Source organism: Charadrius vociferus, unplaced genomic scaffold (genome assembly GCF_000708025.1).
Source record: "Charadrius vociferus isolate BGI_N301 unplaced genomic scaffold, ASM70802v2 scaffold964, whole genome shotgun sequence".
NCBI lineage: Eukaryota > Metazoa > Chordata > Aves > Charadriiformes > Charadriidae > Charadrius > Charadrius vociferus.
The window spans coordinates 294,006-318,341 of record NW_009647945.1 but is presented as its reverse complement, the minus strand read 5'-3'; the positions used below and the strand labels follow the sequence as shown (position 1 = coordinate 318,341).

At 47.2% G+C, this 24,336-nt stretch overlaps 2 protein-coding genes across 3 annotated transcripts in view; one reads left to right on the top strand and one right to left on the bottom strand.

The window, feature by feature from the left end:
* The window catches only part of CNOT1 (CCR4-NOT transcription complex, subunit 1), a 55,732-nt gene extending 38,842 nt beyond the window's left edge, over positions 1–16,890 (top strand). Inside the window, exons 31-48 of one of the 2 annotated variants that reach the window (XM_009883246.1) lie at positions 1,264–1,404; positions 1,510–1,614; positions 2,209–2,328; positions 2,904–3,095; positions 4,859–5,001; positions 5,588–5,696; positions 5,788–5,957; positions 7,062–7,293; positions 9,341–9,589; positions 10,218–10,381; positions 10,659–10,776; positions 11,248–11,349; positions 11,617–11,790; positions 13,304–13,453; positions 14,471–14,651; positions 15,458–15,590; positions 15,696–15,830; positions 15,995–16,890. In XM_009883246.1, the coding sequence (XP_009881548.1) occupies positions 1,264–1,404; positions 1,510–1,614; positions 2,209–2,328; positions 2,904–3,095; positions 4,859–5,001; positions 5,588–5,696; positions 5,788–5,957; positions 7,062–7,293; positions 9,341–9,589; positions 10,218–10,381; positions 10,659–10,776; positions 11,248–11,349; positions 11,617–11,790; positions 13,304–13,453; positions 14,471–14,651; positions 15,458–15,590; positions 15,696–15,830; positions 15,995–16,073 (2,697 nt within the window). In that variant the 3' untranslated portion in view covers positions 16,074–16,890. The remainder of the gene's footprint in view (positions 1–1,263; positions 1,405–1,509; positions 1,615–2,208; positions 2,329–2,903; positions 3,096–4,858; positions 5,002–5,587; positions 5,697–5,787; positions 5,958–7,061; positions 7,294–9,340; positions 9,590–10,217; positions 10,382–10,658; positions 10,777–11,247; positions 11,350–11,616; positions 11,791–13,303; positions 13,454–14,470; positions 14,652–15,457; positions 15,591–15,695; positions 15,831–15,994) is intronic. The other variant, XM_009883247.1, reaches the window with a different exon arrangement.
* Positions 16,891–19,585: 2,695 nt separating this feature from the next.
* The window catches only part of SETD6 (SET domain containing 6), a 7,622-nt gene continuing 2,871 nt past the window's right edge, over positions 19,586–24,336 (bottom strand). Inside the window, exons 2-9 of the mRNA XM_009883260.1 lie at positions 24,262–24,334; positions 24,019–24,163; positions 23,349–23,490; positions 22,494–22,688; positions 22,192–22,315; positions 21,324–21,504; positions 20,948–21,090; positions 19,586–19,961 (exon numbers count right to left, since the gene is read on the bottom strand). Of these exons, the coding sequence (XP_009881562.1) occupies positions 19,650–19,961; positions 20,948–21,090; positions 21,324–21,504; positions 22,192–22,315; positions 22,494–22,688; positions 23,349–23,490; positions 24,019–24,163; positions 24,262–24,334 (1,315 nt within the window). The 3' untranslated portion in view covers positions 19,586–19,649. The remainder of the gene's footprint in view (positions 19,962–20,947; positions 21,091–21,323; positions 21,505–22,191; positions 22,316–22,493; positions 22,689–23,348; positions 23,491–24,018; positions 24,164–24,261; positions 24,335–24,336) is intronic.

Sequence of the window (24,336 nt, the reverse complement as noted above, 5' to 3'; positions counted from 1 at the left end):
TCTTCAATTTAGAGACCAGGATATCATGTGGGACGGTGTCAAACGCTTTGCACAAGTCCAGGTAGATGACATCTGTTGATCTTACCTTGTCCACTGCCTCTGTAACCCCTTCATAGAAGGCCACCAAATTTGTCAGGCATGACTTGCCCTTGGTGAAGACGTACTGGCTGTCACCAATCACCTCTGTTATCTATGTGCCTCAGCAGAGTTTCCAGGAGGATCTGCTCCATGATCTTGCCAGGCACAGAGGTGAGACTGACTGGCCTGTAGTTCCACGGGTCTTCCTTCTTTCCCTTTTTGAAAATAGGGGTTATGTTTCCCCTTTTCCAGTTGGCAAGAACCTCACCAGACCGCCACGACTTCTCAAATATGATGGCTAGTGGTTTAGCGACTTCGTCTGCCAGTTCCCTGCTATTTTCATAGCATTTATGACATAGTAGTCAAGGGGTTTTTTAATCCCTGAAGATGTATGGCATTGATAAAGGGCCAGTTGAAATCTAAGGAAGTTTTCTTAAGAAAACATTGTGTTGCAGAAAAAGTGCCATACAAGACATTGAAAAATTCACATCTGGCTTATTGTATGAAGTGGGTTAACCAGTAAGAATTTCTTTCATTTGGAAGAAGCGGAGTATTTTTCAGGTATCAATGAAATAGAAGTAGATCTTAATTGATAAGGAAATCCAAGTAGATTGGACTGTTTGTGTTTGTGTATTCCATTTCCAGTGGGAGTTGCTGCTTTCCACCCTGGAAAATAGGTTCATCTGTTCAGGGTTCTCTTAAAGCAGACCCGAGAAGGAAAGAAGAAAATCTGTATCAGAAAGGGATCCCACTGACAAAGGCTACTGTTCTGCATTGTTAGTGATGCACCTTTATGTCTTCTGATTACAACCTGGGAAGTGCTTGGAATGGAACTTTTAGGCTGTGATGTGAGGCTTGCTTTTCCTGCATTAGCATCTCTTGTACGTGCGTCAGTGGAAAGCAGGGCTTTATTTCTATGCCCTGGAGATGGGTTGGTGGAGAAGATGGAGAACCTCCTGCTGTTTTGTTCCTTGTTGAAAGTCTTTACTGTTGTCTTGCCTCCATGTTTTATTCAAAGCTATGCAAAATTAAATTTATTATTGTATATTCCATGCAAAGAGAGTGCATTCCTAAGAGCATTCCTTTTTATTGCTGGTGTTCTGTATAGGCAGTCGTGCTGATTTTTAAAGCTAGTAATACACAGGGAAACGTACAGCCTTCACTGATTATTGTGGTTTTCAATAGGCAGCCTCCCCACAACAGAGGGACATGATGGAGCAAGCAGCTGCCCAGTTAGCGCAGGATAACTGTGAGCTGGCGTGCTGCTTCATCCAGAAGACGGCTGTGGAAAAGGCAGGCCCTGAGATGGACAAGAGGCTCGCAACTGTAAGTATGGGACTGCTGTCTTTTAAAAGTATAACATGTGCTCATACACATCCAGGCTCAGTATCTAAAATTCACTGTGGTGTTTGGGTTTTTTTTTTCCACCAGGAATTTGAGCTCAGAAAACACGCTAGACAAGAGGGCCGTCGGTACTGTGATCCTGTTGTGTTAACTTACCAGGCGGAGCGGATGCCAGAGCAGATCAGGTTAAAGGTGAGGATATGAACTGAGCTATGTTCTGATGCTGCACTTCTCCCCCTCCTGATCGTGAAAAGTGGATTGCACAGCTTCAGCTGAGCAATCCTGTTCTTGTCAGTCTTGTCTAACAGTGGGACTGCTATTAGCTTGATCAGTAATGGAACAACATATTCATGTGCTTCCAAAATGAGTGTTCGTATCATTTTCCTCAATTCCTTGGGACATTAAAAGTCCTGTCTCTTGTTCTGTGCTGTTCCTTTCACTGAAAGACAATTAGTCTCTTTCGTTGTCTTGTCTCCTTTGTATTTTCTTCCATTAAAGGACATACAGCATGCTCTCAGCAGAGCATTTTTCTTGTGCATCAGACTTAGGAAGCCAGCATTCCTGTTTCTGGGAATGTGAGTTGCAGTTGTAGGGCAAAATCCTCCTGTTAGGAGGTGTAGCAGGAGAGATAGGACCTCAGTGCAGAGCAGCTGAATCCTGCTACTTGATGTCTAGACCACTGTTCAAGACTGTGACTGTGCAGCTACCTGTTACACAAACTGCCCTCGTTTCTTACTGCAGCGGTGCTTAACAATGAGGTTAATGCCTGTTCTTGTCATTGCAAAGGTTGGAGGTGTGGACCCAAAACAGCTGGCTGTTTATGAAGAGTTTGCACGCAATGTCCCTGGCTTCCTGCCTACCAATGACTTAACTCAGCCTACAGGATTCTTGGCGCAGCCTATGAAGGTAGAGATTTCCAAATTAATCGGCTTGAGAGTACTGTGGCCTTTTTGGAGAAAGTTGCAGAACCTGTGTCCTTTGCTAGAAGACTAGTAAGAATTGGGCATTTGTGTTGGTTGGGAATAGTGGTTGAAAGGTGCATTAGTTTTAATGTCAGACTAATGGCAACATGAAACTTATATCCAGTCTTAGGGGTTTGTAACACAAACTGGGGCAAGATCTGTAAGTTATGATTGCAATGTGTAGTTTTAGTAGCAGTGAAACACTTTATTCAAATCTCAGGTTACTTTTGCAGGAAGATCATGGATGGCGAGCATGGATTTTGAGATAATGAACCTGGTTTTGTATGCGTACTTGGTCTGAAGGACTGCTAGAATCATTTGCTAGTTATTTGCAATTTAAGAAAATTAGCTTAATTTGCTCATATTTGTGTATTTAAAATGCCAGCATAACTAACAACAATACTGTAGAGATCTAAACTCTGGATGCTGTAATTTCCAAAGCAGAATAGCCAGACGGTATTTGGGTTTCACAAATACAATCCTTGCAAAAATCACTCATTCCCACTTTCTGTTAAGCAGCAAGCTTGGGCTACAGATGATGTAGCACAAATCTACGACAAATGTATGACAGAACTGGAGCAGCACCTGCAATCCATTCCACACACCCTGGCCATGAATCCTCAAGCTCAAGCGTTGCGTAGCCTCTTGGAGGCTGTGGTAGTGGCTCGTAACTCCCGTGATGCTATTGCTGCACTTGGACTACTGCAGAAGGTGAGTGTTAACTAGTCTTCTGCTGTAACAACTCACCTGGAGTTTATTACTCATCTGGTTTGTGGATCCTCTTGCTGGTGAGTGTGTATCTTCATGCATCCTGTGGAACTTGCTGGGTGAACAATACTGAACAATCGCTGTCTTTGGAAATTCAGTAAACACAATTGGAAGAGGGCTGAGGGGTTCACTTGGTGTCTTGTATGTGCGGTGGCCAGCCTGCTGTGGGAAGAAGCAGGTACAGAATCCTGGGACTTAGGGGAGTTTTGTTCAGATATGACAAGTAGGGAGCTGTTGCACTTCAGAGTAGCCTTTGATTTTAGGATGATTTGGAGGCTGAGATGATGTTTGAACCGCCTGCGTAGGTGTAGTACTGGATTTATAGTGGCACGCTTGGGGATTGTATTTTGCAGTAGCTGATAAACGCGTATGCGTGGTGGGCTGACCCTGGCCAATGGCCAAGCATCCATCCAGCTGCTTGCTCATTGCGCTCTCCTCCAGGACAGGGAGAAAATAGAGGGAAGGCAAGATGACTTGTTCATTCAGATTATGACAGTTTAGTAGAGAAAGCAAAAGCTGTGTCCATAAACAAAACAAAAAAAGACTACTTCCTGTCAGCAGGCAAATGTCTAGCTGCTCCTCGGAAAGCAGGGCTTCAGCGCATGTAATACAGGTTTGGGATGGCAGATGTTACAACCATGAATGCCTCCCTTCGTCCTCTTTCTCCTGACCTTTTATTGCTGAGCATGATGCCATATGCTATGGGAGATCCCTTTGTTCTGTTTGGGTCAGCTGTCCCGGCTGTGTTGCTTCCTGACCTCTTGCCCATCCTCAGCCTACCCACTTGCTGGGGGAGGCAGAGTGGGAAAGAGAAGGCCTTGACGCTGTGCGAGCGCTCTTCAGCAATTGGCAAAACACCGGTGCTCTGCCAATGCTGTTTGAGCCGCAGATCCAAAGCATAGCACCATATGCGCTGCTCCGAAGGAAAGTAACTCCATCCCAGCCAGAACTAGCAGACTGTACTGGGGGGGAGTGTTGCCACGAGCTCTGCGAGCTGAGCTGGCACAGGTGCCTGTGTGGTAGTGCAGGGCAGAGTGATAGAGGTGGAGAAAGATCTGTTTGAGTATACTGGAAGGACACTGAGCTATCTGCATGAGGATCCAAGAACAGCGGCGATACAAATGTGATTGGAAGCTGGAAACCACTTCAAGGGAGGCTCTTTGTTCTTGGCTGATAGTGCCTGTACCTGTTAAAGGATCTAGTCCTGACTAGGGCTTGACCAGGTAAATTGTGCTGCCCTTTTAAGACTCATCTTCCGTGTGCTATAGACTAGCACAGATGCATCTCTGAGTGCTGCAGCTCTTTGCCTAAAGAGCCCAATAGCTGACCTAGCAGGTTCTGGAAATTCTCTCGCATGTAGTTTTCCGTGAGCCTTATGCAGAATTACTCGTGAGGAGGCATTGACTTAGAGAAGCTGCAGCACAAACTAATGTGATCTTTCATACTACTCGGTGCGTATAAAAAGCCGGTGGGGCATAGTGAGACTGTAGGCTTGTTTGTGGTAGTCCAGCTGCGTACAGTGAATGTGTAGATGCTGTCGTAGCTGGTAAAATCTCACATAGCCTCATCAAGGTATCAGCGCAATAACTAAATTGGGTTTTGCGTGTCTGCTGAGTCTTCTGGTGATAACTCTTGCTCATCTAATTTGCAGAAGATTTGGAAGAGGACTTGTTTTTTCCTCTGCTAACAGGTTGCATCTATTCTAGGCTGTAGAGGGCTTACTGGATGCAACCAGTGGGGCAGATGCTGACCTCCTGCTGCGCTATCGTGAGTGTCATCTGCTTGTGCTGAAGGCTCTGCAGGACGGCCGTGCATATGGAACTCCATGGTGTAATAAGCAAATTACTAGGTCAGTTATGACACAATAAGAACATCGATGTGCCTTTCATCATCTTTTGGGAGTTAACTGTATTATTCTGAATCACTTGCCTGTTAATATTTTGCATTGCTGCAGTTTGGGACCATAAAAATAACTAGCTCTTTTGTCAAAACAAACTAGATCTTCTGATAATGCTGTCTTTCGCTAGAAGATGATAGGAATCTTTAATGGGATTAAGGATTAGTGGTGCTCTGGGTTTTTTTTTCGCATTTTGTAGAGAATGTCTCTACATGCTGTCACCAAGTAGGTGACGTGGCATATGCCTGCAGCAGAAGTGCTAGTGCTTCAGCTAGATACGCTACTTTGTCCTCAGAAGAGAGGCTTCTTACGCTTAATAAACTGAAGCTCTTGAAGGGCTGTTGTGACCTAGCAAATGCTTGAGGCTCATAACTGTTCCTGAACTCAGACGTTATCTTAGAGAATGCTGCCTAAGAGGCTTCTTTTGGAGCTGAGTCATGAATCGCAGTGGATAGCACAGTTTCTGCAGTGTTAGATTTGAGTTGCTTTGCTTAAACGGTGTTGTTTAAGTACGCTTGTTAAAAGTCCAATTCTTCAGGTGCCTGATTGAATGCAGAGATGAGTACAAGTACAACGTGGAAGCCGTGGAGCTGCTAATCCGCAATCACCTTGTTAACATGCAGCAGTATGACCTGCACTTGGCTCAGGTAAAGGCAGCCTGCTCCTTTGGAGAAGTTTTATGGTCAGCCCCCTGCAAGATTTGTGGTTGAACTTTAATTGCCTTTTTCATGTCAACAGTCAATGGAGAATGGCTTGAACTACATGGCTGTGGCATTTGCCATGCAGTTGGTAAAGATCCTGTTGGTGGATGAGAGAAGTGTCGCCCACGTAACAGAGGCAGATCTGTTTCACACAATTGAGACCCTCATGAGGATTAACGCTCATTCCAGAGGAAACGCCCCAGAAGGGTGAGATTGAAAATCCCGTGCGATACATTACTTCTCTCGGGCTCACTAATGATTTGAAATGTTATATGGGCAACGACTCATATCATCCAATCACACGGCTTTAAACTTTCTCCAGGGCTGCAGTCCTATGTTAGTTTAAACTGTCAGTTTAATGTAATTGTGCTGATTTTATGTCAAAATAGAGGCAGCTGCAGCCTGGTGTCAAACTGAGTGTTTGAGCAGGAAAATCTTTCTACGCACTGTGCTCCAAAATACTGTCGTACTGTAAGAAACTCGCTTTAATTCCTGCTTTATCTCAAATTTAGGCAGTATTCTTACCTAGATAATTTAAATTTAAGCAGGTATTAATAGGGTTATTTGCTAATCACAAGCAATTCGTCAAATTAGGCAATCCGTTCTGTTTCTTTAGGCTGTTTTCTGTTCAGAATCTATGAACCAATCTCGCATGGATTGTGTATCTAGCAGCAGATAATTGGGCAGCAATTGTTGCCACAGCATCTGGAAATACCTGCAGGACTTCTGGGCTTCTCATTACTAAGGTGGAAGCAATTGCTGCTGGGTTTGAGAAAGACATGCATTGGAGCTTGGAGAATTCCAGTTTGCTGTGAGAGCAACCAGCTGGTGGTGGTGGTGGCAGTGGCTGCCACTACCAACAAAAGTTAGTGGGAGGTCCCAAAACAAAGGTCCTTTCGGCTGTGGTTGGGGTGGGTCTTCGCTGTATGAATTGACTTTCGCCACAGCCAAATTTAGTGCCCCAGTCAGGCTGTGTAGCACTGGCGCCTCACTATCTTGGAGCATTTTAGGGCTTCCGTAGTCTGCAGAAGTCGAAGCTGTGTCTAGTACACGTGGTGCTTCGTTGGAGCACACTGCTGTATGAATTGGGGTGGAACTTCAAAGTTTGCATGAGTTCAGTGTCCTTCCATCACAGATGTATCTGCTTTCATGACTTATTTCTGCTATTCCAGTGAGGACTCGAAGATACGAAGATTTAATATAAGAAATAATTTGCTTTCTTTCAACTGTACTTGACTGACCTTCCAGTTCCCGCACCTTCTTGGGGAGGAGAAATTCTAACCCGGCTCTTGCTCTGGTCTGTTGCATTAGATTACCGCAGCTGATGGAAGTGGTCCGATCAAACTACGAAGCAATGATTGACCGTGCTCACGGAGGTCCCAATTTCATGATGCATTCAGGAATTTCCCAAGCCTCTGAGTACGATGATCCACCAGGTCTGAGGGAGAAGGCAGAATACCTGCTGAGGGAGTGGGTGAACCTCTACCATTCAGCTGCAGCGGGCCGTGACAGTACCAAAGCGTTCTCTGCGTTTGTTGGACAGGTAGAGCTTTTGGAAAGAAAGGTGCTTTTTATTCAACATAAGTAGGGTGTGATGCCCTCCATTTTAAAGCAGTGTTATAACCCTTGTTAGGCATCCTTTTGAAACTTTCAGGCAGTTGGCTATCAAAATCTTGACTGCTTTTGGTGATAAAGTTCCATAGAAACCCCTACCCTTCACCAAATCATGTTCTCCAGATACTGTAGCAACAAGCTGTCTGTTCAGACCCTGAGCTTTGGGATAAGTCTGGTTGGAAAAGAACTTCAGCTGAGATAGCTATTGGGAATAGTTCTGACGTGCTCTGTGTAATAAAGCTAGACTAGTGTCGCTCCTTATGGGTGACAGTAAAAGCTCTGACAGCCTACAGAAGGAAATTGTTAATAGTTGGAGATGCAGGTGAATTGTTTCAGACCATGTGAACAAGGGAATCTTTTTTTCTAACTGGAATCAGAGTGAGGAAAAACTTGAAACTTCATTAGCTAAAGTGGTGCTTAAATTTAAACAGCCTCCAACTTTTCACTCCAGGGCACCTTAACAGGTGTGATGAACAGCACACATCTGTCTGCCTTCCAGGTGTGACAGAGAAGGGAGATGCCCGCAGTAGCCCAACACATGTGATCACGAACTCCCTATATATCTGCAGTCATCTTCCTAAAACTCTGTTCTAGCAGCTCTGACTGCAGCTTAAGGGAAGCACCTGACTTAGTCTATTCGCATTGCGTTCCACACAAATGCTACAGATTTTGCAGCTACTAATGAAAAGAAGTTCAAGCTACAAAGTGTGAATAAACACCTTGACTGATGCTATGATTTTTTTCATGTGACTTTAGTGTCCTTGCCTACAGGCTTGTAGCCAGCTTGCTGTTGGTCTGACTTCTACTGCATAGCATCTTTTGGGGGGATGTTTTTAATGGGTCTTGTGTTAAACCCACTTTTTTTAGAAAGTTTTACCTCTTCACGTGGCCCCACTCTTGTTATACCTTAAAGTATACTTACAAAGCGTACTGCAGTATACTCACAATACTCAGTGTACTTTTGTCCTGCTTCACTCTTTCATCACACTTGTTTGCTTACCTCTTATACATATTTGATCAGACTTGAAATAGCAATTGAAATATATCCAAGTGCAGTGTTTACATATCATTTTTCTTTACAGGCTTTACCGATGGGTTTTAAAGGAGTATTTTTTTAACTGCATTAAACAAGGTTTTGTTCCTGAACTTAAAAGACCATAATTTTGGCTGCTTGAAGGCAGATGCATGAATTCCTTTTTTTTAAAAAAAAAAAAAAAGTTTCTCCAGAAATACTGGAAGTTCTCCAAGAGTTAGCAATTCTGCTCTTTATATAGCTTCATGTCTGTGCAGTAGGAGTTTAGAAATAAGATGCTTTACTCAAAACCCAGAGCCTTCCTGCAGTGTAACTTGTGTCATTTTGATGGCTTTAATGCTATGGGTAACAAAAGGATGTCTCTATTTTATATATATATATGTTATTAAAAACAAGCCCCCAATGCAAAATGAACAAAAAAGCCCACCCAGTCTTTCTCTGCGTGTAACGGTCCTGTAAGGAAAACTCATTGTCCAAATGCAGTTTGCTTCTACAGAATGTTGCTGTAAAATAGTGATGGTTCCTGAGCTGGTAGCTGAAGTCTGCCCTTCCCAGAGCTTAAACACCTAAAGGCCCGACAGACAGCCCTGCTGCTGCCTCTTGCTGTCCCTCATGCAAGGTTGAGTGCTGGTGGCAGAACGGGCACTGAACGGGCTCCTCAACCGTGCTGACGGTTGAAAAGAATTGGGATCAAAAAGACCATTTGGGAGTAGATGTCTTTCGCTAAAATTGTGTTGCCACCCTCAAGTTGCCTTGGAAATACTCATCTTGGGGAAAAGTAGTAGAGATAGCTTAGTACCCATCTCTCTTGAGACTCTGGTAAAAACTAATTGCGCCAGGCAAGGTGGGTGCTTTGTAAAATGTGTGTTGTTTGAAATAAGCTGTAAAATGAACTTTCTGTGGTTTACGGTTCTGACTTCCTCCCCCGCCCTTTCCTGGATAGATGCACCAGCAAGGAATCCTGAAAACAGATGACCTGATCACCCGCTTTTTCCGTCTTTGCACCGAAATGTGTGTTGAAATCAGCTATCGTGCTCAGGCTGAGCAACAGCACAATCCTGCTGCCAACCCCACTATGATTCGAGCCAAGTGCTACCACAATCTGGATGCCTTTGTGCGACTTATTGCACTGCTGGTGAAGCACTCTGGGGAGGCGACCAACACAGTTACAAAGATCAACCTCCTGAATAAGGTTGGAAAGCTTTTTTTTGTGCATTTAAAGTGCATAATTTGGTGTACTTGAGCTGATAAATGGGAAATGTAGACCTTAATGCAGGCTACTGCTAAAATATCAGATGAGGCCTTTAACAGGTTGGTCACTGACCTGAAACTGTTGAGTGGAGCATCAGAGTGCCAAGTGGCTTTCTTGCTCACAAAGATTTCATACCAAACAAACCTGAAACTCACCTCTCTGCCTTGAAATGAAAAAGTGCAACTGCTGTTGTTTTGAGGCATTAGAAAGTGTGGATGAGGTTGGTGATTCCTGGGTGTCTGCCTTGATTTTGTGAGGGTCTTGTCTAGACTGTATTCTTACAGTCCTTGGTTTGTGGCTAGATGTTCTTGGGGAGTTAAGACCTTCCAACACTGCCCAGTCAGTCATTGTGACTGTGATCCCTGGGACAAGGAGAGCAAAGTATAGTGGTTTGAAGTTGCTGATGCAGATTATAATATAAATTTACGTAACGCTTTCAAGAACTAGAATTTTTGGTTCTCATTAGAATCTACTGATTATTTTTTTTACTGACGGTTAAAGTATTATCTAAAGTCTGACTTGCCCAGTAATTTTTGCTGGCACCACTGCAATGTCTTGATCTCTTTAGGTTCTTGGTATTGTTGTGGGAGTTCTTCTGCAAGACCACGATGTTCGGCAAAGTGAGTTTCAGCAACTTCCTTACCATCGCATTTTCATCATGTTGCTGTTGGAATTAAATGCTCCTGAGCACGTGCTGGAGACCATCAACTTCCAGACACTCACAGCTTTCTGGTATGTATTTGAGACTGTCCACGATGCTCATCCTTTCCTGGTAGGATCCAGATTTTTCATCTGAAGGCTATCTGACTGTTCCCTTGTGGTGGCTTAATCACATTCGGAAGAACTGGTTCTCCTGTAGACTGTACACTTGCTTGTTTTAAGGAAGATGACTGGTAAACCCCAAGATGCTAAAATGCCTTGCTTTTAGGGCTGTGTATGTTTTTCCTCAATGTTACGAAAAGCAATCTTATTGCTGTGCACTTCTAACCTGCTCTAACTTTTCTTTCAGTAACACATTTCACATCCTGAGGCCTACAAAAGCTCCAGGTTTTGTTTATGCCTGGCTGGAACTGATCTCCCATCGGATATTTATTGCAAGAATGCTGGCACATACACCACAGCAGAAGGTGTGGCTGCAGTTTATCTCTTCTGAATTAAAAAGCTCACACGGATGCTTATCTGGTGTGGTGCTGTTTCACATCTCTCGAAGTGCACTAGTAGCATGGCTGTTCTGTTTTTGTTGTCTTCCATATTCACAGTAACCTAACTGCATGGAGGAGAGTCTCTGTGTCCATAAACTAGGGAATATAGAGGGAATTGAATTTAATAAAGGTGCTTTTGTCGAAGTCTGGAAGAGCTGTAGCCTAGACCGAATACCGCTAGCTCGGCATGGCACGTTGAGTGTTCTGGAGACACCCATAGTATATGATGTGCAGCGACGGCCCTTGAAATGAGCTGTGCTGCACTTGCCGCTAGAGCTAGCGATACGACAGAACTTCGATCCAGCTTTATATGAAGACCAGTCTAACTATACTTTTGAACTTAAGATAGCCGCTCTTCATTGCACGTTTTCCACCTGCTCTTTTTTTTCTCGACAGGGTTGGCCTATGTATGCCCAGTTACTGATCGATCTTTTCAAGTACTTGGCTCCTTTCCTTAGAAATGTGGAACTCACCAAACCTATGCAAATTCTTTACAAGGTAAAAAAATCTCAGCTAATAGATGCTACTTCCAGTCAAAGTTCTCTGAAAGTTGACATGTTTTGATAGCCAAATAGCATTTACTCTTCTTTTATAAATTATATCTTAGAGTTAAATGCAAATCTGGTGTGGGACAGAAACAGACTGCCTTCCTAGATTAATTTCTTCCTGTTAATGTTAACCACGTGACATAGAAGGATGGCTCTGCAAGCTCTTGGGCAGTTTCAACAGCTGCACACCTCTTATATATGACATTTTATTTCACAGGGTACTCTGCGTGTGTTGCTGGTCTTGTTGCATGATTTCCCAGAATTTCTTTGTGACTACCACTATGGGTTCTGTGATGTGATCCCACCTAACTGTATTCAGCTAAGGAATCTGATCCTGAGTGCCTTCCCACGGAACATGAGGCTTCCAGACCCTTTTACCCCCAATCTAAAGGTAGGACTGACTTTCATGAGATTGATAATGGGAAGCTTGGATGCTCCAGGTAGTCTTTATTCAGTTGATTTTGGCAGAGGCTGTGAAATTTTGGGAACAATTTAACTGATATTTGAATTAATGCAACCATTCAAAAGTTAACAGGTAATTGGAAACTGAAGTGACGTAGCAGCTAGCAGAACAGCATTCTTTAAAGCGTGTAGGTTTGAATTACGTTTGTAATGCGCAATGTTTGACAGTTTCCATACGGAGCGGGATGCAACCCTTGTCCTGTAGAAGAACGCAGTGGTATGAAACATGTCGCGGTTGGAAGCGTAATGCTCGATTCTGGTCTGTGTGGCTTCATTGGCACCGTAGATACTTACTGTGCTTGTGAGGTCTGTGCAGGTTCAACCTGAAAGGACAGGCTGTTGAGACTTGTTACATGAGAACTGTGGAGTCTCCCACTCCGAAGCCATCCCAAACCCGCCTGGACGCCGTCCTGTGCCACTGCTGGAGGTGCCCCTGCTCTGGCAGGGGGTGGCACTGGGGGAGCTCCAGAGGGCCCCTCCGACCCTCACCAGTCTGGGATGCTGTGAACTGCATCGAGAACATAGCTTTTGCATGGAACACCAGAGGGCTTTTCTGGTTCCAAAGGGAGACTGACTTGATGGCATCCTTAGATCTGAGTGGCACACACTGTTGAAGCGTCTTTATCATTTTACTGTCTCATTTGTCACTTAAAAACAAGACTACTTGAGCAGTCTTTGTGGCTTTGCAGTTTCAAAGTTCAGCCAACAGTTCTACTGTTTTGTTCAGCTTGTGCCGAATTGTGTAGCTCCTGCTCAGCAGGATGCATGGCGACTGGAGTTCGCCTGACTAATTTTTGAAGATCCCAGCACTTTGTAGTTGTGAATACTTTTTGATGAGAAGCAGGGACGCCATCTTATCTTGAAAATAATGAGATAAACTGCCATTCTGAAGCAAGCCTCTTGCATAATGGGGAGAGATTTTGAGAAGTGTTACTGTTATCTAATTAAATCTTTGGGCGTATGCCAGTCTCCTAATCGTGGAATGATTAGAAGGAAACTTTCTCACACTGCTAAAGCATTGTCCTATTATTCCTCCTTGCCTGAGCTGTGCTGGGTGATGGGAGCAAAGCTGCAATGCTTGTCTTTGAAACCAAAGGCAGGCTGTTCTTGACTTGTGTGGATGTTTGAGTTTTTAACTTCCAAACGGTCTTGAGTGTAGATAGGGAGACTTCAAAGGCGGTGACTGAATTCCCCTATGGCCTTCGCCCTTGAATTCTTTTATCGTCTACTCTCAAGTCTTTGAGACAGTCGTCTAGTAAGTTTGCACATCAGAGACCAAGTTTTTTCTGAAATCTGCAAAAGTCTAGTGTTTCCTTTTCATTGCTGGTAGGAAAAAATGGTCAACAGCAGTAGTTAATGTAATATCACATGCAGAACTGCTACTGCAATTTGTTCCTTTAGAGATTGCTTATGGCTTTGTGGCCTGGTTTTTGTCTCCACAGGTGGACATGTTAAGTGAGATTAATATTGCTCCACGAATACTCACAAATTTCACTGGAGTGATGCCACCTCAGTTCAAGAAAGACTTGGATTCCTATCTCAAAACCCGTTCTCCGGTCACTTTTTTGTCTGACTTGCGCAGCAACCTACAAGTGAGTGGCTGGTTTCTGAGGATGCTGAATTTAAACAGTGTGGGACAACACACTGTGATCTGAGTCACCCTTCTTTCCTGCAGGAATTCTTTTGGTGTGTAGCAAGCATGTGTTCCAGGCAGTAGAAAAGCCTGTGGAAATGCACACTTCTCAGAATAATTCTTCTACCACTCCCTAGCAGGATGTTTAAGTGTGTTTTAAGTCATTTCAGCCAGGTGGAATTTAAGGAAAGAGGAATGTTGACTTTAACAGCCCTAAAATGATCTGATTTAAAAGCAGCTGGTTTCATCTACATGAGCACAATCTTGCAAATCTTTAGTGAAGAATGGAGTCAGAGCTGATTGCATCAAGCTTGCTTTTTTCTTTTTTTTGTCCTCAACCCCTGGGTGCTGAAGAGTCTTGTGGTTTCTGTCACACGACTCCAGCCCTGCTTATCCTGGCATTGGCTGAGATTCAACGGGTTTTATTGTACTTGATTGCAGGTTTTTAAAATCTGATTAAATTTTGACTCCACATGGATTTGTTGTTATAGAAATCTATGGATCTGCATGGTAATGCTTTAGGGGTTAAAAAAAAAAGGCAGATTAGCCAGTTCAGAATTGTTTGCCATCAACATCACATGGCTTGGCTTGCAACAGGCTTCAGGACTGAAGTTGGACTTTCTCAAAAAATTGCTCAGACTTGAAGCGTTCACACAGGTGGTGTGCATTTCAGCCAGCCTCTGGCACCGCTGGTGAATTCAGATTGCCTTTGCCTGCTTGGTTTGTTTTAGGCAGGGAGTAGGAAAATTGTCTGTTGGGTTTGTCAGCACTTGGCTGATACTTTCGAAAATATATATATATTTAAAAAAACCCTGCTATATTACAAAAAGGTAAATGCCAATTGAATTAGTGGATGTCCGTGTGTGTTGTTGTCTGTATAATCAAGAAGATACTTGGATGCTGTTGTTGTACATGCTGTACCTTTGATTGCGGAAGGAATATAGGATGTTAATGCTTTCCGTATCTTTGCCATTAGGTATCAAATGAACCTGGAAACCGCTACAACATCCAGCTGATTAACGCACTGGTGCTCTACGTGGGTACTCAAGCTATTGCGCACATTCACAACAAAGGCAGCACACCCTCTATGAGCACCATTACCCACTCAGCTCACATGGACATCTTCCAGAATCTGGCAGTAGACCTGGACACTGAAGGTGAGCTGGAAACGCTTCTATGTGATGTCGAATTTAACAGCAGATTGTCTGTTTGAGCTATGAGAAATACAGAAGATCATTTCATGTAGCCGCTAGTGAGCTGACAGTAAGTAACGCTACACTAGAATATTAAACTCTGAATACAGGAGCAATATTAAAACCAAACATTCAAGGTATTAAGGGGAAGAGAAATAAGTTTAACACAGAGGAAATGAATTCTTGCTGCCCCATCAGCTTGGGTTGGTAAGGCTTTTTCATATCTTCACTTGCTTTTATTCCATAGAATCATAGAATGGTTTAGGTTGGAAAGGACCTTGAAGATCAAATAGTCCCAACCCCCCTGCCCTGGGCAGGGCCACCTCCCCCCAGCCCAGGTTGCTCCAAGCCCCGTCCAACCTGGCCTTGAACACCTCCAGGGATGGGGCAGCCACAGCTTCTCGGGGCAATCTGTGTTGGTGTCTCGCCACCCTCAGAGTAAAGAATTTCTTCCTCATACCTCATCTAACTCTCCCCTCTTTTGGTGTAAAATCATTTCCCTTCGTCTATAGCTCCCCTCCCTGATCCAGAGCCCCCCCCAGCTCTCCTGGAGCCCCTTTAGGCACTGGAAGGGGCTCTGAGGTCTCCCCTTTTTCGCCTTCTCTTCTCCAGGCTGAACCCCCCCAACTCCCTCAGCCTGGAAGAGTACCTTCTGCCTTCATAAGGCAGGCTCACAAACCTTACTCTTAACCAATACTAGTTGCTGCTTTATTCCTTTATGTGTGCGCTCAAGGAAAACCACGTGTACTCACTGTTTCCTCTTCTTGCAGGCCGGTACCTTTTCTTGAACGCAATTGCCAACCAGCTACGCTACCCCAACAGTCACACCCACTACTTCAGCTGCACCATGCTGTACCTGTTTGCGGAGGCCAACACCGAGGCCATCCAGGAGCAGATCACTAGGTGAGAGGGAAGGCGTTGAACTTGCCAGTGTTCGGCTTCTCACTTTCCTTCCATGTGTATTTCGGACCTTTTGAGCTCTCAACTGGTTTTACTTTTGGCTTTCAGGGTTCTCTTGGAACGATTGATTGTAAATAGGCCTCATCCCTGGGGTCTCCTTATTACTTTCATCGAGCTGATAAAAAACCCAGCGTTTAAGTTCTGGAACCATGAGTTTGTTCACTGTGCTCCAGAAATTGAGAAGTGAGTATAACTTACCCATAAAAAAAAGTCACGGGGAGGGGTTGGTGGGGGGAAATCCATCTGAAGGAGGGGCTGAGAGGCACCTTGAGTTTTTGGGGGCTTCATAGCAGAAGCCCCATTTGCTGCCGTAAACGCACCTAACGCTGCTTTGCCTCTGTGCTCAGGTTGTTCCAGTCAGTTGCACAGTGCTGCATGGGGCAGAAGCAGGCCCAGCAAGTAATGGAAGGGACTGGTGCCAGTTAGATGAGCCGCATCTTGTCGTAAGCGTGCCAGCCTGGAGGTCTCCGTCCCATCGACTGACAGAAGACTCTAAGGCTCCTCCTGACCTTCCCAGCCCCCTCGATCGGGTAGACGCCACAGACCCTGGGTGAAAGTCTTACGTGGGCACGTTCCAAAGTTTGAAACAAATTTTTTTTTTTTGACTCTTGGCCAAAATTCAGAAGATGCTGTGAATATCATTTTGAACTAGTGTAAATACAAGGAACAGAAACGTTTGTCTGGACTTTTGGGTTTGTGCAAATTGTGTAAAAAAAAAAAAAAAGGCAGGTGGGTAACTGGTGCCTGTCCAGCTTGTAATAAAGGGGCAGCTGCCGATGCCAAGCACTTGTATGGGGCAGACCTCCTTGTCCTGACATTCCCAGACTCCCAAAGAATATTGAGAAGCCAGTTATAATATTATGTAACTTATTTTTCTTTATGTGGATGGGGGACCTTTCAATCACTAAGTTGTTTTACGAGGGGGGAAAAAAAGAAAAGGGGTGGATGTGTTTGGAATATGGGAATACTATGGAGTAAGGGAGGGGTGAGGGAGGGGTTAAAGGTTCAGTGTTGCTTTCCCCCCACCCTCATCAAATGCTGACAGACAGCAAGTGGAGTGGCAGGCAGAGAATGCCTCCTTTCTGGTGGAGAAGACACACCTCAGGCCCTTTGGGAGAGGGTCAGCTGTTTTTAGTAAAGAAACCAGAGACCAGGCCTATAGCTTTTTCTTTTCTTTTTTTTTTTTTTTGACACTTGTAAATTTTGGAAGGTGGGGGGTTAAATCTAAACCTTTTCCCACCCCACACCCCCCCCACCCTATGACCACACAGTATAAGTTTGTAAAAAAAAAAAAAAAAATTTAAAAAAAAGAAAACAAAAAAATGACAAAACAAAAAAACCCAAAGGACCAATACAGCCCATTTTGTAAGGATTTTGAATGTTTTGTAAAGTATTGGTCCATGTGTTGTATTTTGTAGCCTTTCTAGTTCTTGGGCTTTAGTTCTCCCACTTCTTGTATGTATGCATACTGTAGTTACACATTAAAGTCATGACATGCAGCACGTGCCACTGTGCTTATTCTCTCCAGTTCCATCCTGCCCGACCAGTTGATGTCTTTCAAAGTCTGTTCCACCCAGCCAAAACCTGCCAGTTTCCCAGTGTGTTTTGGGCGCTGCCTGTTGAAAGCAACTGGGCTTGTTTGCTAGGGTGAAGTGGTGCAGTCAGAGGGGAGAATTATTACGCCTAGGTAGGGCCTTGCTTTGAAGGAAGGGACAGTGGTGCGGGGATAGGAGTATCTTAGTTGCGAGTTGATTAGCAGAGTTTGTCTCTGACAAAGTTGTGCTGGAAGGGAGACTGCGCGTAGTGGAGGGATGCAGAGCGCGGACCGCAGAGCTGCTGCGTTCCTCGTGACTTGCATCCTGCTGTGAACACGTTCCCTTCAGCAAAGACGTGTGCAGGGTTGCTGGTTAGCTGTAATAAGGTTGGGTGGCTTCGGGGTTTGCTAATACTGCAAACTCCTTTAGCCTATGCCTTGCAACCTGGCAGATACCGGGGAATAAAGCTTCTCCGCTTTCTTTTTGGAGAACATCACTAGTTTCTTGAAGCTAGTTGACTGCTATTGTGTGGGTGGAGAGGTCAGGATTTCCTGCTCAGGTTTACGGGACTGTGTACCTGGCTGTGCTTCTGCTGCACAGAGTTAAAACTAGATCCAAGGGACCACTGAGCCAGCTGTGCCAGTGGACTGCAGCTCCAGGGGAATTCTCTCTCTGTGACCTGTTCCTAGGCAGTGGCTTTCTGGTTGCCTGTGTGTAAAGGAGTAATCTCTTGCCAGTTCCTACAATTCCCTGGCATTTGTTTTGCAGATCAGTAGTTGTGCTGAAACTGAACCTTCCGAAGTTGGAGGTTTTTTGGTCTGGTATTGCAACTCAAGTTTACTCTTCCTCCTGCATTGGGTTAGGAAATGGAGAATTATCAGCAACCAGTTTTTCTTTATCTAGTCCAGATGCCGTGGGATTTTTTCCTGCCGTTTAACTCTAGCAAACCACATGCAGAGCTTATTGACTTGTCCTAATGACTCAAAAGCTCAAAGGTCTCTCTGGTTCTGTACTAATGCTGCTGTCCGTGGCTGGTTCCCTTCAGACTTTTTAAGAAGTGTTAGGCCGGTGTAAAGAGGGGGTGGAAGGTGGATGGGACTTGGCCAAGATATGCAAGGTGGGATGGAGGCCACTGCAGCTCATATCCTCTCTTGGCAGGTAAGTGACCTCCAGCTGCTCCTGCCAAAGTAAATGGTGCTGGTGGCAGTTCCCCAGGGACTACCAGTGTCCTTGCCAGCAGAGGCCCTGGGTGTAATGCACTCTGTGTTTAAGAAATTAAGACTAACCTTTTGACCCTCGCCGGGAGGTTGGAACTTGATGCTCTTTAAGGTCCTTTCCAACCTAAACCATTCTACGACCCACCGCGTGCCCAGCTTGAAATCTAGTCTGCCGTAGGAAGAGAAGAGCCAAGATGGCACACTGCACTCTAAACAGCCACCGCATTACACCACTGTAAAAGGGGAATATTAAAAAACAAACGCTACCCTAGGTCTTGCTCAACCACCCTGGCCCCCAGCAGCGCAGGGGGGTTGGAGCTGACCTTTATGTAGAGGAGTACAGTGTGGGTTTTGCTTGTTGGCAGCGCTGCTAACTGCACCAGCAGCGAAGGTTCCCCTCCTTTTAGATGGGGTTTTTGCACCCTGTTGAAGTAGACAGCGTTGGCTGGAGAGGAAACATCGTCTTTATTAAATAGAGCTTGGCCTGCAAACCTCCAGTGTTCTGTCATGCCAAAACTGCTGAGGAGAAAAACAGTAATATAGCTGAATGTGATGCAGGGCAGTGCCCAAGCGCAGGGAAGAACTGTACGAAGTGGAGGGTGTGTATCGAATGCTCGGCCAACAGCGGCCGCAGAACTGTCAATCTGCTCCTTTACGGAGTAGTCTCATACAGAAATGCCTTTTACAGCGGTAGAAGGAGATACCTTGCTATACTGAGCCTACATGAAAACCCAAATGGATGGGCTTGTGCTCTTCAAAATGCTCAGTATCAACAAAATATAGGTGAAGAGTTTGTCACATCTCCACCTGCCAGAGGTTTGCTCTGAACCCCTGTAAGCTACGAGCTACCAGCTGGATTTCGGCCCTCTTCATCTGGACAAGGAGCAGTTCTTGCCTTAAATTTCAGATGCTAAATGAGGGAACCCACTTGCTGTTCTGACAGCGTGTGTCTTGTTTTCCTACGGCAGCTATTATGGGATCTGGGTTTTCTTAAGTCCTCCAGAAGAAGGTGGTGGTTGTGCTCCAGAGCTCTCACTGTAAGGTAACACCACCCAAAACCACTCCGCTGCTGTGGAGGAGATTTTGTTTGTGTAGAGGCAGCTTTTAGCCACATGCCGTATGAGGGACAATTGGGCCCCTATTTAATCTCGCCATCTGTTCTCGCTGCTGTAGAAGAGCTGCCCAGAGGCTGACCTGACCTCTTCCCAAGCAGAGTTCCGGGCAGTTCGTTCCCAGGAGTGGTGAGGTTTCTACCCTACCAGCTCTAGCAGCTGATGCAAGATCCTTTTCTGTCCATAGCGCACGTGCAAAGCTTGCTGCTCCCTTCGGCTCAGTTTCTCGTAAGCCTCCTTGTTGTTTAGCAAGTCCTGCTCTGCTTTCAAGTCTGACCCGTAGGACTCCAGGGTCAGCAGCACGCTGTCGTAAAGGAGCTTCTTGCAAGGGGTTTTAAGTCTGGCGAGAGCCTCGTTAGAAAGGGTGGAGTTTTCCTCTTCCTCACTGTCGTCCTCCCAGCCATCTTGTTCCTTACACTCCTTGAATTCTTCTTCCGACATGCACAGCACCTGTAATGACCCAGGCAAAGAGACAAGTCACTGGCAGTGTGGGGACATCAGGCTTTCTCCCCTGGAGAAGTGGTCTTGGGGCCATGTGGAGCGGGTGAATTATTCCTCAGCTGCACTAAAGGTGAGAGAGTAAAACTGGCGTAGATACCTGATCGCAAATAACTTGGGGGTTAGAACATTCAAACAGCAAACCTGGGTGTTGGGAACAGTCTTAAAGGACATCTCAGCTGCTACCTGCAAAGGTGCAAAGCTCTCTAGAACGGCAGCAGCCCCAGAGCTGGTCAAGAGCAGTTCATAAGTACTTGTGGGTGGTTAGTTCAGGAGAGGAAGACGACAGTAACAGTACCTGAAGGTGGGGAGATGGGCAACCACACACCCTACCGCTGTTCACGCAGGACTGTTAGTACCTAAATGCCTTTACAAGATTGTAACCTTTCACCGAATCATTCCGCGTGCTGGTTTGCACACAGAATCCCAGAATGGTCACAGCTGGAAGGGACCTCTGGAGACCATCCAGTCCAACCCCCCTGCCAGAGCAGGGTTACCTACAGCAGGTTGCACAGTCTCCTCCAGACTACAAAGCCCCACGTCCCTCAGCCTTTCCTCATCAGAAAGATGCTCCAGTCCCCTCATCTTTGCTGGACCCTCTCCAGCAGTTCCCTGTCCTCCTTGACCTGGGGAGCCCCAAACTGGACACAGCACTCCAGATGTGGCCTCATCAGGGCAGAGCAGAGGGGGAGGATGACCTCCCTCCACGTGCTGGCCACACTCTTCTTGATGCCCCCTCAGAACGCCATTGGCCTTCTCGGCCACCAGGGCACATTGCTGGCTCATGGGCATCCTGTTGGCCACCAGCACTCCCAGGTCCCTTTCCACAGAGCTGCTCTCCAGCAGATCAGCCCCCAACCTGTACCAATGCACAGCTGCCGTACGCTTCAGTCTGAGCCCTTCCTTGTGTAGCTCTTCAGCCGCTTGGCTGTGCTTACCTTCAGAGTTGTGGACAGCTCTTCTTCTGTCAGCACCTCCTCCCAGCCAAGCACGAAGGCGCCTTCCTCCCCCACCATCTCCAGCTGGCACAAGAAGTCCCACTGCTCCGAGACCAGCCGCTGCTCCGCTTCGCTTCTGGCACCTGTTTTGAAGACAGCGCAGCTGCAAAAACCCAACTCGGGTTGCAGTGGAGGGAGTGGTGGTGAATGGAGAAGAGGAAAAGGGGAGCAGAAAACGGACGCCTACCCCCAGCACCCAAAATGCTGAGGAATGGGCTTATTTTTTCATGACACCCTCGATCCCTGCTTCGCTACATCCCTATTTAACAGAGACCCCCACACACACCCCCCATCCTTTCCCAAAGCTGCCACTCACGCCGCAGCGCTGCCTTGCGTACTGTCACCATCTGGATGTCGGCCGTGTCGTTGGTGTTGCCAGGGTACGGCTCTGCAAAGCCGTACATGTGCAGGAGCTGCCAGTTGGCCATCTGCCCGTAGGTGTTGAAGATCTCCTGTCCTTTGCCGACGGGTCGTGTTGTAACCATACGCAAACATTGCTGCAAGCAGGGAGAGAAGAGGCGCTCAGAGCTGCGCTGATCCTGCCGCGCTCAGAAAAACGCTGTTTCAAAGATGCCAAGATGACGCTAAGCTCTTCCTAGCTCAAGCCAGACATGCAGCGGGGGAAAACGTTGAGCAAAATTGCTTCGGATTAACAAGATCGGGGCCAGACGCGCTGCCCTGGGAGGTGAGCAGCGCTGCTCTGGGTTCAGAGAGCCAGCCCTGTTCCGAGAGGAACCAGGAGGTGACGATGCCTGGCAGAGCTGCTTGGCACTCACGGGAGAGTATTCCAGGTTGGCGTTGTGGTTGGCCACGTGATTCAAAATATCTGCTACAGGCACCATCATGGGAGGATTGGGCCCCTTCTCATCTTCATCTTCCTCCTCCAAAGGTTCCTGAAAGCTAAGACAAGGGAGATGAAGACAGGCCCGTTTGTCCTGGTTCCGGCAGGGATGGGGTTAATCTCCCCCGGAGCCGGCAGGGGGCAGGTATTCCATACCACGTGACCCATGCCCGAGCTATAAGAGGAGCTATCGTTTCCCAGGAGAATTGCTTCGGATTAACAAGATCGGGGCCAGACGCGCTGCCCTGGGAGGTGAGCAGCGCTGCTCTGGGTTCAGAGAGCCAGCCCTGTTCCGAGAGGAACCAGGAGGTGACGATGCCTGGCAGAGCTGCTTGGCACTCACGGGAGAGTATTCCAGGTTGGCGTTGTGGTTGGCCACGTGATTCAAAATATCTGCTACAGGCACCATCATGGGAGGATTGGGCCCCTTCTCATCTTCATCTTCCTCCTCCAAAGGTTCCTGAAAGCTAAGACAAGGGAGATGAAGACAGGCCCGTTCCACACCTTGCTTCACCTTCTACTTCTTGTAGAAGAACTTCTTGAACAAGAACTTCTTGTTCTTGTGCAACTGCCACCCTTTAAGGAACACAGGCGATAATCGTTTCCCTGTGATCCTGCTGCTTGTCCTCCCTCCTCACTTCTCACCTGTAGGCCATGACAAATGCCACCAGCTGCTTGTACAACTCCAGCGTGTGCAGCTTGGGGTCAAAGATGTTGGGGTGGGACTCCATGAAAGGCAGGATGATGGAGCTGTACTCTAGGTGGATGTTAGCCAGGTCTTTGTCCACAGCTTCTGGGATGCCTGTGCCCTGCAGGAGCCTTGTTCGCTCTTCTTCAGGCCTGTTACAAGAAAAACAGCAGATTTATCTCCATCTGCCCCAGGAGAAGGGGCTATAACCTCCTCCCTCCTTCAAAATCTCAGCTTCCTCGTGCTCTGCAGATTCTTGTTTTCTGGTTGTGCTTGTAACTAGTTCCAGCTCACGTAGGGGAGCACGGGGCAGGGACACCTCCCCCTAGCCCAGGTTGCTCCAAGCCCCGTCCAACCTGGCCTTGAACACCTCCAGGGATGGGGCAGCCACAGCTTCTCGGGGCAACCTGCCCCAGGGGCTCACCACCCCCACAGCCAAGAATTTCTTCACAATATCTCACATCTCCCCTCTTTCAGTGTAAAACTGTTCCCCGTTGTCCCATCGCTCCCCTCCCTGATCACGAGTCCCTCCCCAGCTCTCCTGGAGCCTTGGAGGTTTCCCTGGAGCCTTCTCCCCCCCAACTCTCCCAGCCTGTCTTCCCAGCAGAGGGGCTCCAGCCCTTACAGCCTCCTCTGGCCCCTCTCCAACAGCTCCGTATCCTTCTGCTGTTGGGGTTCCCTGAAGAGAGGGATGGAGTCAGGCCATTGGACCACATCGGACCAGGACTCGTGGTCAGCAGCCCCTGTGCTATGTCTGCTGCATTCAGCTGTCAAACTGGGCCACCCCACAGCCCCAGTTAGTGTCACCTTACCAGAACATGGGGTGATCCAGGTTCTTGAAGTCCTGCCAGAGGGAGAAATAAGGCTGCCAGTGGGAGTTGCTGGCTGTGTACTCATGTAGCAGGGCCAGCAGGAGCGGCACCCAACCGGACTGGCTCTGCAGGGACTCCTGGGCTAAGGAACCAGAAACGAGAAAAAGTAAAAGTTAGTTGATCTGAGGTTTTGGTCCTTTCCTTTGAGACCAAACACATCTTCCGTGAACCAAAGCCCCATACCACAACCCTCACTGCCTGTTTCCTTCCTAGGGTGGGGAGTTCTGCTTTTAGGAGACCTCTCCAGCCTTGGGTTTGAACCAGAAGGTGCTGTCATGGAGCTATGGGTGAGCCAGAACGCCCTCTTGCTGTCCTCACCCCGCTTCAGCACAGAAAGAACCACTCTCTTTCCTAACAGCGTCTGTCCTGGGCCTCCAGGGAAGCACCGTCCCATGGGTGGCTGTCACCTAAAGATCAGAGATGTTCCAGTAACGCTTCAGCGTGGCTTTAGGCTCCCTTAGGAAGTGATGGGCTGTCCGGCCACCCCCTTTCCTACCCGCTGGCTGACAGCCCTGGAGCTCCAGCCCCGTGCCCGCAGCAGGACCCTTCCCTCGCCTTCCCCCTCCCCAGCCCCGTTCCATGGCCAAGGTGGGCCCCAGCCGGTACTCACCTTCCCGCAGGAGCCCCTGGATGGAGGTGGTGTGCTGGGAGAGCAGCGCCGTGCGAGGGAGGGTGACCAAGACCTCTCCCGCCTCCAGCTCCTCGGTGGCCACCATGCCGTACCCCGCCACCGCGCCCTCCCGGCTCAGCCGCACCTGGGGGCGAGAGGCCAGCGGGGGGACATTTTTGGGAAGGGGTGGGGTGGGCGGCGGGGGGACGGGACCCCCTCCCCCGTTTTCCTACGCTGCCTCACCTTCGGGCTGAGCTCCACGCCGGCGCGCCCGCACCATGCCAGGAAGGCGGGGAGGGGATCGGGGGCGCCGGCGGG